The 18,181-nt window shown below is 44.1% G+C and overlaps 1 protein-coding gene across 1 annotated transcript in view; it reads left to right on the top strand.

Annotated features, from left to right (window-relative positions):
- dlec1 (DLEC1 cilia and flagella associated protein) overlaps positions 1-18,181 on the top strand; it is a 202,899-nt gene that overhangs the window by 32,555 nt on the left and 152,163 nt on the right. Inside the window, exons 8-10 of the mRNA XM_063042432.1 lie at positions 6,290-6,486; positions 8,772-8,983; positions 13,859-13,943. Of these exons, the coding sequence (XP_062898502.1) occupies positions 6,290-6,486; positions 8,772-8,983; positions 13,859-13,943 (494 nt within the window). The remainder of the gene's footprint in view (positions 1-6,289; positions 6,487-8,771; positions 8,984-13,858; positions 13,944-18,181) is intronic.

Here is an 18,181-nt window from a genome sequence, read left to right as displayed (position 1 = left end):
CCTGACTAAAGTGGTTAGTCCTCTGATCAGTGTGCCCAAGGACTGTTAGTCAATCTTAAGAACTGCTGGCTTGTGGATGCTAAGGACTTTGGGTCTGTACCCTGCTCCCCTAATAAGTTCCCCACGCCGACTCTGTCAAGCACATGCGCCACCGCATGTGAGTTTACTCAACTGCTGGGCGAATTCCCAAACCTCACCAAACCCACGTACTCCACTATTGTCACAAAACATAGGGTTGAGCACCACATTTCTACAACTGGCCCACCAGTCCATGCCCACACGCATATACTGGCTCCAGAAAAGCTGACAACTATGAAGGCTAAGTTTGCCTACATGGAAAGACTTGACATTGTACACCAGTTGAATAGCCCCTGAGCTTTGCCCCTCCATATGGTCCCTGTCCAATGGTTGTTGCTGCCCATTGGCGAATACCAAGGCCTTAATGAGGCTACCAGCCCCCAGCCAATCATTACCTGGTCAAAAGCTTCCAAGACTTTTCAGCACATTTAGCTGGAAAGTTAATTTTTCCCAAAGTCAATCTAGTTAGGGGTTAACATCAGGTGCCTGGAGGACATTCCCAAAATGGCTGCGATAATCCTCTTTGGCCTCTTTGAGTTTCTGCACATGCCATTTGGGCTGAAAAATACAGCACAGACTTTCCAATGGCTGATGGACTCTGTATTAAAAGGCTTAAATTTTCTTTATATTTACCTCGATGACATACTTGTCGGTAGTGCATTCGATTTTGAACATGTATCTAATCTCTGCACACGTTTCGAGTGCTTAAGCCAACACAGGTTGATTATTAACACTGCTAAATGCCAGTCTGGGTTGTCAACCATTCACTTTCTTGGCCATCGCATCTCCACAGAAGGTGCAAAACCCCTCCCATCAAAAGTAGCCGCTATTATGGATTTCTCACTGCCCGCACTACTAAACACTACCGAAGTTTTTAGGCATGGTGAATTTCTATCACCGCTTCATTCCGTGAGCTGAGCTGCTGAACTTGTGCTTCCCCTGTATAGTGCACTTAAAGGCAATATCCCCAACCACATGCTTGACTGGTCAGCAGACATGGCCAGGGCAATTAATGAAACCAAGCAAGCTCTTTCCAGCGCACCTGCTCCCCAATGCCCTATAGCCATTACGACTGGCCCTTCAGCGTATTCTGTGGGTGCTGTGCATGTACAATTGATCAGAGGGGTGTGGCAGCTGCTCACCACCTTCAGCTGGCGATTCTGTCCCCCCTAAAGGAAATATAGCATGTTTGACCATGAGCTTCTTGGTCTCCATCTGGCTGTCCACCATGCTCGTTTTCTTTTAGAGGGTCGCCATTTCACAGTGTCGTTGACCACAAACCCCTCATGCACATGATAGCCAAAATATCAGACCCTTGGTCTGCATGGCAGTAACACCAACTGGCCTACATAAGGGTCTCGGCCCAAAACATTGACTGTTCATTTCCATGGATGCTGCTTGACCTGCTGAGTTCCTCCAGTGTTTTGTGCATGCTACATATCAGCATTCACGACCGATATAAAACATCTCAAGGGGAAAAATAATTCTGTGGCTGATGGCCTCTCATGGCCAGCCGTCAAGGCCATACACATAAGACCATAAGACATGGGAGCAGAATTAGGCCATCTGGCCCATCGAGTCTGCTCCACCATTCAATCATGGGGTCGGCTGGCAGCCAACCAAGAAACTGGCCCAGAGGTCTAGGCTTATTGAACAGCAGTTATGGGGAAGACGGGGAAGCTGGGGTTTCTGTCCTGTGCAATGTCTCATTCAGTTGTCCTCGCCCCATAGTGCCCGCAGACTGCAGGTGGACTCTGTTTGACTCTGTACCCCATCTCTCGCATTTGGGCCGGAAGGCCTCACAGAAACTAGTTGCACTAAAGAAAGGATGTGCATGATTGGACTGCAGCCTGTGTGGAGGTCACGTCCAGGAGCCATTAGCACCTTTTGAACTCCCTGAGCAACAGTTTGACCATGTCAACATGGACCTTGTTGTTCCTCTTCCCCCCTCCCATGGTTTCATGCACCTCCTTACCATGGTGGACTGTACCACCAGGTGGCAAGAGGTCATCCCTCCAGCATCGATGACAACCGTAGTTGTAGCTTGAGCATTTATTAGCACCTGGGTTGCTTGGTTTGGCACCCCCACCTGTTATTCATATCAATTCATTTCAGACCTCCAGACTGCAATGGCCCAGAACCTCACTGTTAGGCTACATCACACCATAACATCACCTGCAGACCAATAGCTTATGCGAGCAGCTTTACTGCTCCTTAAAGACTGCTCTGAGGGCTTCCCTGCCCGATGAGTGTTGGAATGATGGTGCCAACAGTGGGTCCTGCCAGCAGACAGAACAGCTCAAGAAGGGGACCTGTGATCATCTGCGGCTGAACTGGTATATGGGCAACCGTTACAAGTGCCAGGTGGTTTTATTCCTGATGCCATGACCACCTGGTCGGCCACTCAACAGCATTCCACCCCCCACAGTAAATTCAATTCCTTTGCGCTTATCCCTATTTCCCATCATGGCGTACAGTACTCTTGCATTCCTGTTGACCTACATTCTACCTCGTTTGATTTCATCACCATGATGCACACCAGTATCCCCTTAGGCCTTCTTACGATGGCCAATTCTACATTTTGGAGCAGAGAGACTTTTATCATAGTTAAGAGGGGTAATCTTGACTGTGTTTTGATACATCGCCTTAAACCGCCCCACTAAAATTTGGAGGATTCCGCTGCCATGACCCTGTCATCATTATATGAGCATTAGTACACCGCTGGATGAGCCAGATGCACCAGCAGTTCCTCTACCCATGGAACACAGGACCCGAGCCAGGCATCTTGTCCATGCTGCAGACTGGCTTTAGTGAATTCTGTGGGGGAGGGCTGTGTAGGGTAGTGTAATTGATGGAAATGTACAGAATTTATAACCACCAACATTGGGTTGGGGTTCATGTTAAGAGGCTGGTCCGATGTGTTGAAGTAATTACGTAAAGACTTTCACCGCTTTTTCTGTTCAGGTTTTTGGTGTTCAATAAATGAATTGCTACATTTTTTCTTAAACATAAAACACCTCTGGTGCTTTATTTGTGAAAACCTGCAGTTGGACTATCTTGGAGACACAAGAGACAGCAAATGATGAAATATGTGCAATACAAAAGGAACTGGAGGAACTTAGCTGGTCACGCAGCATCTATGGAGGGAAATGCACAGTGGACACTTTGGGTCCTGAAATGCTGACTCTCTATTTTCCTCCATTGATGTGGCTTGACCCGCTGAGTTCTTCAAGGTTTCTTTCTCTGCTTTCTCTGGCGGACAGAGCGTCCGGACAGAGGATCTCCCAGTGGTCACACATTTTATTTCCACATCCCATTCCCATTCTGATATGTCTATCCACGGCCTCCTCTACTGTAAAGATGAAGCCACACTCAGGTTGGAGGAACAACACCTTATATTCCGTCTGGGTAGCCTCCAACCTGATGGCATGAACACTGACTTCTCAAACTTCCGCTAATGCCCCACCTCCCCCTCGTACCCCATTCGTTATTTATTTATATACACACATTCTTTCTCTCGCTCTCCCTTTTCTCCCTCTGTCCCTCTGACTATACCCCTTGCCCATCCTCTGGGTTTTTCCCCCCTCGCCTTTTCTTTCTCTCTGGGCCTCCTGTCCCATGATCCTCTCATCTCCCTTTTGCCAATCACCTGTCCAGCTCTTGACTCCATCCCTCCCCCTCCTGTCTTCTCCTATCATTTTGGATCTCCCCCTCCCCCTCCCCCTCTCTTACTAGCTCTTCCTCCAGTTAGTCCTGACGAAGGGTCTGGGCCCAAAGCGTCGACTGTACCTCTTCCTAGAGATGTTGCCTGGCCTGCTGCGTTCACCAGCAACTTTGATGCGTGTTGCTTGAATTTCCAGCATCTGCAGAATTCCTCATGTTTGCGGTTTTACAATTCTTGCTGATTTGATTTGATACAAATTATGCATTTCACTACAGGTTTTAATATGCGTGTGACAAATGATCATGGTCATGGAAAGACCAAAAATGTGAAGGAGGTTTTCCCCACAGCAGCCAGAATAAAGACCATGATCACCCACGTCATACAACACGGCAGTGCTTAATGATGATGATTTGTATGTATGATATGCTTGGCTTCTTTGGTAGGAGTGCTGAAGAGTAAGGAAGCACATTGTAGAGATATAAAACTTTAGTCAGACTGCAGTTGGAGTATTGTGTACAGTTCTTGCCTCCCCATTACAGGAAGGATGTATCGACAATGGAAAGGGTGCTGAAGAGGTTTATCAGTCAAGTTGAATCGAGAGCCTCCATCTGTCAGAGCTGACCATGGATATTGTGTCCTAGCTGTCTAGATACACAAGCCTGAGCAGTACAATATGGAGAGCAAGCTGTTGTCCATGTAGCAAACTCCCCATCTCCATGCATCTGATGAACCCAAAGGAACGGCAGAGACCGATACAGTTTGGTACCGGCAGCATTGCTGGAGTTGCCAGTCAGTATTGAACTTAATGTAGGACTCCAGATCTGAATTTTTCCTTTAGTGTTTACTCCTGAAGCCTTCCCCATGTGTATAGCCACAAGGCAGTGGAGGTTTGAGATCAGAGTTTTCCTTCTCTTAGATGAGCTACCGAACACAGCTGACGAGCCCCATCTGCCCAAAGCAACAGGTTTTAAGGCACCAGTAAACTGCCTTTGTCCCTTCTTCTGTCAGTAGAAACGGTTCAGCTGAGCTTAGTATCAAAGCCACACATGAAGGCCAGGAACTGGGCTTGGTTGTCAGAGGCTATTTGAGGCGCACATCACTGGGAGCATTTAATAGGTAGTGGGAAATGTCCCCATTACCACCTCCGGCTTTAACAACCTTAAGGTTTACCAGTATGTTGCCTGGATTAGAGGGTATGAACTATAAGGAAAGATTGGACAAACTAGTGTTGTTCTACCTAGAGCAATGGAGTCTGAAGGGATACCTAATAGAGGTTTTTTAAGTTATGACAGGCATAGATAGGGGAAAGTCTCAGAACTCTTCCCCAGGGTAGAATTGTTAAACACCAGAGGTATGCTTTTAATGTTGGGGGTGGGGGGAAGAGGTTAGAGGTGATGTGAGAGGTAGGAATTTTGTTATTTAGAGCATCAGGATCGGTGCCGGACCCAGAAATGGAGGTTCCTGGGTTCAAGACTAGTCGGGTCCACCCCCAAGCACGCTTTCCATCCGTGCCGGGTTGAGTGTCGAGATCGCAACTCGACCTCGTAAAAACAAAAGTGAAAATACTGTGAAAATGTCTGTGTGAGGAGTGGCCCGCCACACAGTCTCTCTCTCTCGCTCTGAGCCTTGGAAAAAAGCCATGAAAAATCCATCATCATGGACGCACGCACGGACGCGCAGACACACACACGCAGACACGCAGGCACAGACTCGCATGCACGCAGGCACATGCCAAAAAAAAAACAGCAGCAGGTGCCTGAAATGTGTTATGGGTGGGGGAGTGGTGGAAGCAGGCAATCTAGTAGAGTTTAAGAGGCTTTTAGATAGACACATGAAAAGGAAGAGAATGGAAGGATATGGATGTTACACAGGAAAAGGACATTTGGTGTAGATCAGCACTACATTGTGGGCCGGCTGGTCTGTCCAGTGCTGTATCGCTGTATACTTAGCTTCAGAGTTGATTCGGTTTGATTCCTGCCACTGTCTGTAAGGAGTTTACGCAATCTCCCCATGACTGTGTGGGCTTCTTCAGAGTGCTCCAGATTCCTCCCACATTCCAATGATGTACGGGTTAGAGTTCATAAGTCTTGGGCATGCCATGTTGGTGCCAGTAGCATGGTGTCACTTGTGGGCTGTCCCCAGCACATTCCCATACTGCATTGGTCGTTAGCACAAAAAAAACATTTCCCTATCTCCTTCGATGTACATTTGACAAATAAAGCTAATCTTTAAACTTCTATCAGTCTCTCCTCAGCCTCTGAAGCTGCAAACAAAACAACCTAAGTTTGTTCAACCTCTCCATATAGCTCATATCCTCTAATCCAGGCAGCACCTTCATACTCCCCAGTCCAATTAGAGTTGAAAGTTTTATCATAACCAGTCAATTTTAATACAAGTATTGGGGTTTTGGGGACTCCTCCCCTTCCTCCTACTCCCTTTCATCTAGAACAGAGCTGGTAATCCCCTTGTCATTATCTTCCAATCCCCCTGCCTCCACGTTCAATGAATCATGTTAAATAATATCCACCATTTTGTTTTATTCTTTAGAGAAGTCCACAGTCCATTATTCAGAGCTAACATTCAGCTTCAAACAGCACATTTCTCAAAGCCCAGTGGATAACGGTTGCTTAGATATGTCCCCACCTAAGAAACTATGGACATTGCAGGAAGACATCTCATCCTTAACTTTACCGCCTTTACCATCTCCTGCTGAATCTACAAGTTTGAAAAAATCCAGCCTTCAGGTATGTCTTTCAAGATTATACAAGGACGTTGGCAGGAACTGTAATTCCCTGCTTGGAATCAATCGCTGCTTTTGAACAAATGGCACGTTAACCTTGTGGTTAGGGTAGCACTATTAATGTGGTATCTGTAAGCTCAGGGCTCAATTCTCACCCCTGTTTGTAAAGAGATTGTACATTCTCCCTGTGACTGCATGGGTTTCCTCCGCAAACAAGAGAAAATCTGCAGATGCTGGAAATCCAAGCAACACACACAAAATGCTGGAGGAACTTAGCAGGTCAGGCAGCACCTATGTAAAAGAATATTGTCGACGTTTCAGCCGGAACCCTTCGACAGGACTGGAGAAAAAAAGCTGAGGACTGGATTTAAAAGGTGGGGTGAGGGGAACACAGGTGATAGGTGAAACCTGACGGGGGAGGGATGAAGTAAAGAGCTGGGAAGTTGAAGTTGATAGGTGAAAGAGACAGAAGGCCATGGAAGAAAGAAAAGGGGGAAGGAGCACCAGGGAATGTGATGATATCACAATTAGGTTGGAGGAACAGCACCTTATATTCCATTTAGGTAGCCTCCCCCTGATGATGGCATGAACATTGATTTCTTGAACTCCTGGTAATGCCTCCACCGCCCCCCCCCCAACCTTCACCATTTCCCATCCCCTTTTCCCTCTCTCATCTTATCTCCTTGCCCGCCCATCAACTCCCTCTGGTGCTCCTTCCCCCTTTTCTTTCTTCCATGGCCTTCTGTCTCTTTCACCTCTCAACTTCCCAGCTTTTTACTTCATCCCTCCCTCTTCAGGTTTCACCTATCATCCCACCTTTTAAATCCACTCCGCAGCTTTTTTTTCTCCAGTCCTGCCGAAGGGTTTCGGCCTGAAACGCCGACAATATTCTTTTCCTTTGATGCTGCCTGGCCTGCTGAGTTCCTCCAGCATTTTGTGTGTGTTGCTTGGGTTTCGTCCAGATGCTCAAAGACATACAGTAAAGATTAGTGAGTTGTGGGCATGCTATGTTGGTGCTGGAAACATAGCGACACTGCCCAGCACAGTCCTTGCTGATTTGATTTGACACAAATTATGCATTTCACTACATGTTTTGATGTGCATGTGACAAATGAAGCTAATCTCTTGCTGATGCCTGAAGGATGAATTCGGACTTCACTGGTACAGTCAGCAAGGTGTGACAGAATGTTGGTTATTGGTTTATCACATGTCATGAGGTACAGGGAAAACTTTGTTTTGCATGCCATCCAAACAGATCTATTCAAACTAAAGTAATACATAGGACACTGGAGCAGAATTAGGCCATTCAGCCCATCCAGTGTGCTCTGCCATTCTATCACGGCTGATTTATTATCCCTCTCAAATCCATTCTCCTGCCTTCTTCCCATCATCATTGACACCTTCACTAATCAAGAACCCGTCAACTTCTGCTTTATATATACCCAATGACTTGGCCTCCACAGCCGTCTGTGGCAATAAATTCCACAGATTCACTCCTTCCCCCACACCCCCCCGCTAAAGAAATTCCTCCTCATAAGGTGGAAGGGCCATAGTGCTGATCCATAAAGATCTGGGAATCGGGTCAGGAGTTCAATCACTCCAGGTAGTCAGAAAATTACCAGGCCTGTTTATTATTATTAATTCTGAAAGTAATTTATAAGAGTGAAAGGATGAGAATCGATGTATTGATTTGGTCAGCGCAGTTTGCAAATAGCTGCTATGCTCCAGCACCATTGTGGTTCAGTTCCTCTTCTGAGATCCTTGCTCCCACTCTGGAGGGGTAAAACCCCTTAGATGTGTTTGTTTCCCTTGTTACTATCTTTTTTGATGGTAGAGGTTATGCATTTGGGAAGCTGAGCTTTAATTGTCACATGTACATTGAAACATACAATGAAATGCGTCATTTGTGTAGCTGACCAACATAGTCAAAATATTGTGCAGGGGACAGCCCACAAGTTTCGAAATGCTTCCAGCACCACATAGCATGCCCCCAACTCACAAACCCTAATCCTAACCTGCATGCCTTTGGAATTTAGAAAGGTACTGGAGCACCTTGTATGTTCTCCCACGTGGTCACAGGGAGAACATACAAGCTCCTTACAAACAATGGCTGGAATCAAATCATTGGTGATCACTGGTACTGTAAAACGATTGTGCTAACTGCTAGGCTACAGTGCAGCCAAAATATGCTTAATATCATTTAGTTTGCACAAGGTAAAATGGCAGGATAAATGGCAATAATGGAAATGTCTAACTCTTCACCCAACTGTGAGTTTCTTCATTTGAAAGGAGGAAAAGTTCAAGAAGAGAATTTGGAGAGATGAGCCGCCTATGGCTGATCGAATCCAGGCACGAGAAGATATGATAAGGTTGGAGAGATGTCACAACTTCCTGAAGAACCCACGCTACTTGCCCCCTCATCAGGGAGGCAAATCACTTATCATTCCTAAGAAAAAAGTGGAGAAGATGGTTGGTGATAGAAAGATATTTGTCGAGGAAAGGTATAGAGTTCTTAATTTATTATTCAAGTTTATTTCCAGAGAAATAGCAGGAATGTTGCATTAGGACATAGAACGTTACAGCACAGTACAAGCCCTTCATTGCCAGATGTTGTGCCAACTTTTTAACCTACTCCAAGATCAATCTAACCCTTCCCTCCCACATACTCCTCCATTTTTCTATCATCCATGTGCCCATCTGAGTCTCCTAAAGGTCCCTATTGTATTTGGGCTCTGGAATTTGACCTTTGGCTTTGCTCCCTGGATTTAGCTGACCTTTGAGTATCGACCCCAGGATTTGCCTATCACAGATTCAGCCTTAGGGCTTTGACCCCAGGACTCGACGATCATGGGTTTGATCTTAACACCAGGACTTGACCAACAGCAGTAAAGTATTCCCGTTCATGTGATCTTGCTTTCAACAAATGTATTGCTATGCTTCCCATATCACAGCAGTAATCACACACAGCATACCGTGTTGGTTCAAAGGTGCAAGGGGACCAGAAGAATGAAGATGTAAAGATGAAAGTTTTTTTTTTCCTTCCTACATCACTGGACCATGAGTACGTATGATTACTTTTAGGTGGTTGTGCAGATTAAATTCCAATAGTGTTTCCATCAAATTCTTTTAACATTTGATATTGTAAAGCATGCAAAATACTGATGTTTATCACGATAGCTAAAAGACTGGATTTAAAAACAAACCACTTGCCAAAAAATGCACACTTATGGATGCAGGCCACCCCTGCATTACAGCCATTATGGTAATGGTATTTCCCCTTAGACCCTAAGACACTTAGATAGTGCAGAAGGCTATCATAAATGACAGGAGAAGCTTGATCACTTTATCTAGGAGACCATTGTGATCACTTTACACTAAAATAGATGACTTTTTGTTCTAATTATGTTCTCTCTTGTAAAAGTTGTACTCAATTTACTGTTTGTTTTATTTGCTCTTTATCAGATGCTATGAGCCTGTGATGCTGCTGCAAGAAAGATTTTAATTGCAGCTGTGAATTTGTGTACTTGGGCATTTGACAATAAACTCGACTTTAGAACATAGAACTTAGAAAATTACTGCACAGTACAGACCTTGAGCCGATAAAATTGTGTTGACCTTTTAACCTACTCCAAGATCAACCTGTCGTCCATTTGCCTTTCTAAGAATTGCTTAAGTGCCCCTAATGTATCTGTCTCTACAACCACCCCTGGCAGGATATTCCATACGCTCACCACTCTCTAAATAAAGAACTTGCCTCTAACATTCCTCTCCCCTATACGCTCCTCCAATCACCTTAAAATTATTCCTCCTGGTATTTTGACTTTGACTTTGATTATTTGGGTAAGTGGCCAAGGAATGGCAAATGCGTTCAATCCAGTTAAGTGTGTGATGTTGCATTTTGACAAGTCAAACCAGCGTAGGAGTTTCACAGTGGATAGCAGGGCCCCGAGGAGTACTCCAACCCAGAGGCTCCTGGAGGTCCAAGTACACAGTTACCTGAAAGTTGTATCATGGGTAGACTGGGTGGTGAAGAAACGTGCATCATGCTGGCCGTCAGTCATTGGTCATCATTGAGTACAGAATTTGGGATGTTATGGTAGTTGTACAGAACATTGGTGAGGCTTCATCTGGAGTGTTGTGTATATAGCTTTGGTTACCACGTTAGAAATGCGAGTGAATGCAAGGAAGATTTATGAGAATGTTGCCAGGACTTGAGGGCCTGAGTTATAGGGAGGGGTTGGGTTGACCAGGACTTTAGTCCTTGGAACATCATTGGAGACTGATGGTTGACCTTACGGAGATGTATAAAGTCATGCAGGACATAGATGGGGTGAAGTCACACAGTATATTTCTCAGGGAAAGTTAGTCAAAAACTAAACAGTACAGGTGTAAGGTGAGTGAAGAAAGATTTAATAGGCATCTAAGGGGAAACCATTTTGCACAGAACGTGGTGCATATATGGAACAACTTACCAGAGAAATGATTGAGGCAAGTACAATAATAACATTTAAGAGACATTTGGATAGGAAAAGTTTAGAGAATGGGAGAAATGGGACTAGCTCAGTTGGGCATCTTGGTCAGGATGAACCAAGGGCCTGTTTCCATGCTGTGCTATTCAATGTCTCTATAATTAACTTACAGATCCAGAGATAGGGAATAAAATTCACTCTTGTGTAAATTTATATGACAAATAGCAAATAAATAAGACAAAATTTAGTCTTTTTACCTTATATTTCATGATACATGGACAATCTATGCAGTATTGTGTCATGGAAAATTGAGATAGGGACTGCTTCCTATGCATGCGACTTCCTTCCCTCACATAAGGAAGCAAGGGAAGAGATCGGCAGGTACGTGGATAGGAAAGATTTAGAGGGATAATGGCCAAGTGTGAGCAAGTGGGGCTGGCTCAGATAGCCATCTTGGTAGGCATGGGCAAATTGTGCTGAAGGGCCGGTTGCCATTCTATATAACTCTATGACTTTCAGGTGACTAAAAAGAAATATAAGTCTGAAGAGTTCTTCTACAACTTATATATAAAAGCAAAGATGCAATGCTGAGGCTTTATACGGCATTGGTTAGACCCCATCTGGAATACTGCAAGCAGTTTTGGGCCCCGTATCTAAGAAAGGTCTGCTGGCATTGAAAAGGGTCTGGGAGGTTTATGAGAAATATTCCAGGGATGAAAGAGTTAACATATGATGAGCGGATGATGACTCTGGGCCTGCACTTGCTGGAGTTTAGAAGAATAAGGGGGTATCTCATTGAAATGTACCAAATTTTGAAAGGCCTAGATAGAGTGCACGTGAAGAGGATGTTTCCATTAGTGGGAGAGTCAAGGATCTGAGTGCATAATTTCACAATAAAAGGATGTCCCTTTTAGAACAGAGATGAGGAGGATTTCTTTTAGCCAGAGGGAGGTGAATCTGTGGAATTCAATGCCACAGACGGCAGTGGAGACTAAGTCGTTGGGTATATTTATTTTATTTAGTGTTACTTCCAGCCCTTTGAGTCACACTGCTCCAACAAACCCTGACAAACTTGACTGACCTTAAACAAGGGCCAATTAACCCACTTGGTACATCTTTGGACTGTGAGAGAAAACCCATGCATAGATCTTAATTAGTAAAGGCATGAAGGATTACGGGGAAAAGGCCAGAGAACGGGGTTGAGAGGGAAAATAAATTAGCCATGATGGAATGGCAAAGCAGACTCGATAGTCAAATGGTCCAATTTTGCTCCAATTTCTTATCTTCTTATGGTCTTACAACGGGAATTGCATTTGGTATTGAATTCTGCTCCAGACGGCCACCTAGATGTCAGAACGGCATTACACTATGTACCCAGCTCAACGATATACCACGGGGCATTGATCTGTTCAAAATTCAAAGTAAATTTATTACTAAAGTATATACAGTCCTGTGCAAAAGTCTTGGGCACATATATATAGCTAACGTTCCCAAGACCTGTAGTAATTTTATGCACTGCTGCTCCCACAAAAAAAACACATTTCATGACATATGTGAATGAAGATAAACCTGATTCTGCTATGGGTCTCTGTTGTGGACAGAGAGTGGGAAGGGGACAGGGAGAAGGGAATTATGGTTGGGAAAAGAGAGAGGAGGGAGCAGGAAGCACCAGAGAAACATTCTGTAATGATGGGAAAGATTGAAGGGAAGAAAGCAAGAGGAAGACAAAGACAAATGATGATAGAGACAGCAGCCAGAGAACTGGAAATGAATATCAATGAATTGATCCACTTGACCCGAAATTGGAGTGTGTGGGCTATGGCAGTCAAAGCTCAAACTGGGCACAGCATCTGATGATGATGATGATGATGAATGATCAATGAACCAATTGCTTGTAATCAAATGACCTTGCCTGGAATCTCAGGGCTGGGTGTGCCTGCATCCCCACCAACCCCCCTCTGGCACTTCACCACCACCTGTCCCACACCCCTCCTGCGATGCTCCACCCTTGCTATTCCCAACATCCTTCTCTCCTCCCTCCTGCCAGATTTACAAACTCGCTCTCTGCTCCACATTGTCAAATACTGCACCGTGCAAAAGTCTTAGACACCCTGGCAATATATGTGTTCCTAAGAACTTTGCAGAGTACTCTTTATGTCACCATACACAACCCGGAGATTCATTTTCTTGTGGGCATTCACAGTAAAACAATGAAACACAATTGAATAAATGAAGAACTGTACACAACAAAGAAGGAAACAACCAATGTTGAAATTGTGCAAATACAAAAAAATCAATAACTGTTGTGAACATGAGTTGTAAAGCACTTCAAAATGTGCCCATAGGCTGTGGAATCAGCTCAGTGTTCCAGTGAGTGAAGTTGTCCATTCTTCCCTTCACAGGTAGAGGCTGTTCCTGCACTGCGATGCACTATGACTTGGTGTGGAGAGGCTGCCCATGAGGGCTGATGACTGCACTGAGATGTGGAGCTCAGGCCAGCACACTCAGCAGTGGTCCATGCCCACTGAGGGCGGTACAAATTTCTTGATAGAAAAATGAAATAAAGATAGGAATATCTAGAGCACATCGATGAGGAGGAATTTCTTTAGCCAGAGGGTGGTGAATATGTGAATTAATTTCCACAGACAGCTGTGGAGGTCAAGACATTGGGTATACTTAAAGTGGAGGTTAATAGATTCCTGATTAGTAAGGGCATCAGATGTTATGGAGAGAAGGCAGGAAAATGGGGTTGAGAGGGAAAATAAATCAGCATGATCAAGTTGCAGAGCAGACTTGATGGTTCAAATGGCCTAATTCTGCTCCCATGTTTTATGGCAAAATATGATAAAATATAAAAGAGAAGTTTAGGATGATTAATGTGTAATATAGTTCTTCTTTGTTGTACAGTGACCCTGCCGAACTTATTCCTGTTTTTCTGGCAAATCCACCGGTTATTCTGTTCACGGATTATAAAGTGGGTCAAGTGTACGAGGTAAGATCAACTGCTGCCTGTAAACTTAGCAAATTGCAAATCTACTTACATTAAACTTGTTCATTTGTTTTATTCAATATCCTCGTGGGCAGGTTTGCTAGAGCCGTTGGGGAGTGTTTAAACTAATTTTGTTGGCAGATGGGATTCAGAGTGATAGGGCTGAGGTTGGGGCAGGTAATATACAACTAACTGCAGTGTGTAGTGAGACTGTTAGGAAGGACAGGCGGGTGATAGAGCAAAACTGCAGTCAGTGGGTTGATTTGCAGTGTAACATGGCAACAAAATCAAAAAGGGTGATGAATATGGGACTGAAGGTGTTATATTTGGATGCACGAAATATATGGAATAAGGTAGATGATGGTGTAGCACGGTTATAGATTGGTATGTATGGTAATGTGGGCATTACTGAGTCTTGGCTGAAAGAAGATCAGAGTTGGGAGCCTATTGTTCAAGGACAGGCAGGTGGGCATAGGGGCTGGTGTGGCTCTGTCGGTAAAAACTGAAATTAAATCTTTAGAAAGAGGTGACATAGGATTGGGAGATGTAGAATCTGTGTGGGTGGAAACTGCAAGGGTAAAATGACCCTGATGGGAGTTATGTACAGGCCTCCAAACAGTAGCCAGGACATGGGCTGCAAATTACAATGGGAGATAGAAAAGGGCAACGTTATGATAGTCATGGAGTATTTCATTATGCAGGTAGATTGGGAATTTCTAGAATGCCTAAAAGGTAGCTTTCTAGAGCTGCTTGTGGTTGAGTCCACTAGGGGAAAAGCTGTTCCGGATCAGGTGTTGTGGAATGAACTGGATTTGATTTTTTTTTACATTGAGGACACTCAGTCCTCGTTTATTGTCATTTAGAAATGCATGCATTAAAAAAATAATACAATGTTCCTCCAGAATGATATCACAGAAACACAGGACAAACCAAGACTAAAACTGACAAAACCACATAATTATAACATATAGTTACAACAGTGCAAAGCAATACCATAATTTGATAAAGAGCAGACCATGGGCACAGTAATAAAAAGTCTCAAGTCCTGATAGCCCTATCATCTCACGCAAACGGTAGAAGGGAGAAACTCTCTCTGCCATGAATCTCCAAGTGCCACAAACTTGCCGATGCAGCACCATTGGAAGCATCTGACCGCAGCAGACTCTGAGTCTGTCTGAAAACTTCGAGCCTCTGACCAGCCCTCCGACACCCAGCAGTGTGAGCACCATCCTCTGCCGAGCGCTTCGACCCCGCCCCGGCTGCTGAGCAACAAGCAAAGCCGAGGACTCGGGGCCTTCCCCTCTGGAGATTCTGGACCACACAGTAGCAGTGGCAGCAAAGCAGGCATTTCAGAAGTTTCACCAGATGTTCCTCCTGCTCTCACATCTGTCTCCATCAAATCAGGATTGTGCACTGCACCCTACTTGACAGATAACAGATATCACCAACGGAGTGGCCGCTGCGCGCTGCGTCGCGCCGCCATCTTCTCCTCTCTTTAGAGGATTAGAGAGCTTCAGGCAAAGGAATCCTTAGGAGACAGTGAACATAATATGATAGACTTCACCCTGCAATTTGAGAGGAAGAAGCTAATGTCAGATGTATCAGTATTACAGTTGAGTAAAGGGAATTACAGAGGGATGAGAGAGTAGTTGGCCAAAGTTGATTGGAAAGGGACACTAACAGGGATGATGGTAGAAGAGCATTGGTTGGAGTTTCTGGGTGAAATACAGAAGACACAGGATAGATACATCCCAAAAAAGAAGTAGAACTCTAAAGTCAGGGTGATGCAACCATGGCTAACAAGGGAAATCAAAAACAACATTAAAAACAAAAGAAAGGGCATATAATTGAGCAAAAATTAGTCGGAAGTTAGAAGATCGAGAAGTTTTAAAAAACCACAGAAGGCAACTGAAAAAGCTATAGGGAAGGAAAGCTAGCCAATAATATCAAAGAGGATAGCAAAGGTTTTTCCAGATATGTAAAAAAGTAAAAGAGAGGTGAGTGTAGATATCGGACCTCTGGAAAATGATCCTGGAGAGGTAGTAATGGGGGCAAAGAAATGACAAATGAACTAAGTAAGTGTCTTGCACCTGCCTTCACTGTGGAAGACATTAGCAATATGCTGGAAGTTTGAGAGTGTCAAGGGACAGAAGTGAGTGCAATTGTTATTACTAGGGAGAAGGTGTTTGGGAAGCTGAAAGGCAGATAAGTCACCTGAATCCGATGGACTACAACCCAGGGTTCTGAAAGAGGTAGCTGAAAAGATTGTAGAACCATTAGTAATGATTTCTCAAGGATCACTGGATTCTGGAATGATTCCTGAGGAATGGAAAATTGCAAGTATCGCTTCACTCTTCATGAAGGGAAAGAGGCTGAAGAAAGGAAATTATAGGACAGTTAGCCTGACCTCAGTATTTGGGAGGATGTTGTAGTCGATTATTAAGGATGAAGTTTGGAGTACTTGGAGACACATGCCAAAATAGGTCAAAGTTAGCATGCTTTCCTTAAGGGAAAACCTTGCCTGACAAATCTGTTGGAATTCTTTGAGGAATTAGCAAACAGGATAGACAAAGGAGAATTGTTGGATGTTGTGTAATTGGATTGTCAGAAGACTTTTGACAAGGTGCTACATGTGAGACTGCTTAACAAGATAAGAGCTCATGGTATTACGGGAAAGATACTAGCATGGATAAAGTAGAGGCTGATTGGCAGGAAGCAAAGAGTGGGAATGAATGGAGCCTTTTCTGATTGGCTGCTAGTGACTAGTGGTTTGCCACAGAGATCAGTGTTAGGACTGCTTCTTTTTACATTACATATCAGTGACTTGGATGATGGAATCGATGGCCTTGTGGCCAAGTTTGTGGACAATACAAAGATAGGTGGAGGGGCAGGTAGTGTTGAGGAAGTAAGGATGCTACAGAAGGATTTAGACGGATTAGGGGAATGGGCAAAGAGGTGGCAGATGGAATGCAGTGTCATGAAGTGTATAGTCATGTACTTTGGTAGAAGGAACAAAAACAGATTATTTTCAGGCAGAAAATTCAGAAGTCCAAGGTACAAGAGGACTGAGGAGACCTCGTATAGGGTTCCCAAAAGGTTAACTTGCAGGCTGAGTTGGTGGTGTGGAAGATAAATGTAATGTTAGCATTTATTTCAAGAAGACTAGAATATAAAAGCCAAGATGTAATGCTGAGGCTTTATAAGGTACTGGTGAGACCTCAATTGGAGTATGTGAGCAGTTTTAGTCCCCTTAGCCAAGAAAGGATGCACTGACTTTGGACAGGGTTCAGATAGGTTCATGAGAATGATTCTGGGGATAAAATAGTTATTGTATGAGAAGAGTTTGATGGCTCACTGGAATTTAGATGATTGAGGCAGGATTTCATTGAAACCCATTGAATGATGAAAGGCATGGATAGACTGGATGTGGGGACATTGTTTCCTATGGTGGGGAAGTCTAGGATCAGAGGGCCCAGCCTCAGAATTGAAAGACTTCCATTTGGAATGGAGATGAGGAGGAATTTCTTTAGCCTGAGTGTGATGAGTCGGCAGAATTTGTTGCCACGGATGGCTGTGGAGTCCAAGTCATTGTGTGTATTTAAGGCAGAGGTTGATAGGCTTTTGATTGGTCATGGCGTGAAAAGTTATGGGGAGAAGGTAGGAGAATGGGGTTGAGAGGAATAATACATCTGCCATGATGAAATGAAGGGCCAAATGGCCCAATTCTGCTCCTATCCCTTATGGTCATATGGTTTTTCTCATATAGAATTGAAATACATGCTGTTTTAAAGGTTATAGGCTTTCAATATTATTATGATGGGTGTTATGTCCTATCAAGGACCCTGTGATACTGAGATCCAGATTAATCCCAAATCACACAAAGTTATATTTTTAATTGAATTAGAATATAGAATACAGTAAATAGGAACAGGCCCTTTGGCCCATGATGTTATTCCACACTACTTAAAAATCTTAACTACACAAGCTCCATATCCCTCCATTTTCCACACATGCATCTGCCCACACAATATCCATATCCCTCCATTTTTTGCACATACATATGCCTATCTAAGAACCTATTAAATGCCTCTGTCATATTTGTTTCCACCCACACCATTGCAGTGCATTCCAGGCACCCTGTACACTCTGTAAAGAAAATACCTCACCTACACATCTTTGAACTTACACCCTCCCATCTTTAATGTACACCCTCTAGGACTAGACATTTTAATCCTGAGTAA

Source organism: Mobula hypostoma, chromosome 3 (assembly GCF_963921235.1).
Source record: "Mobula hypostoma chromosome 3, sMobHyp1.1, whole genome shotgun sequence".
In the NCBI taxonomy this organism is placed as follows: domain Eukaryota; kingdom Metazoa; phylum Chordata; class Chondrichthyes; order Myliobatiformes; family Myliobatidae; genus Mobula; species Mobula hypostoma.
The sequence above is the reverse complement of the archived record's forward strand: the minus strand, read 5'-3'. Positions and strand labels throughout refer to the sequence as shown.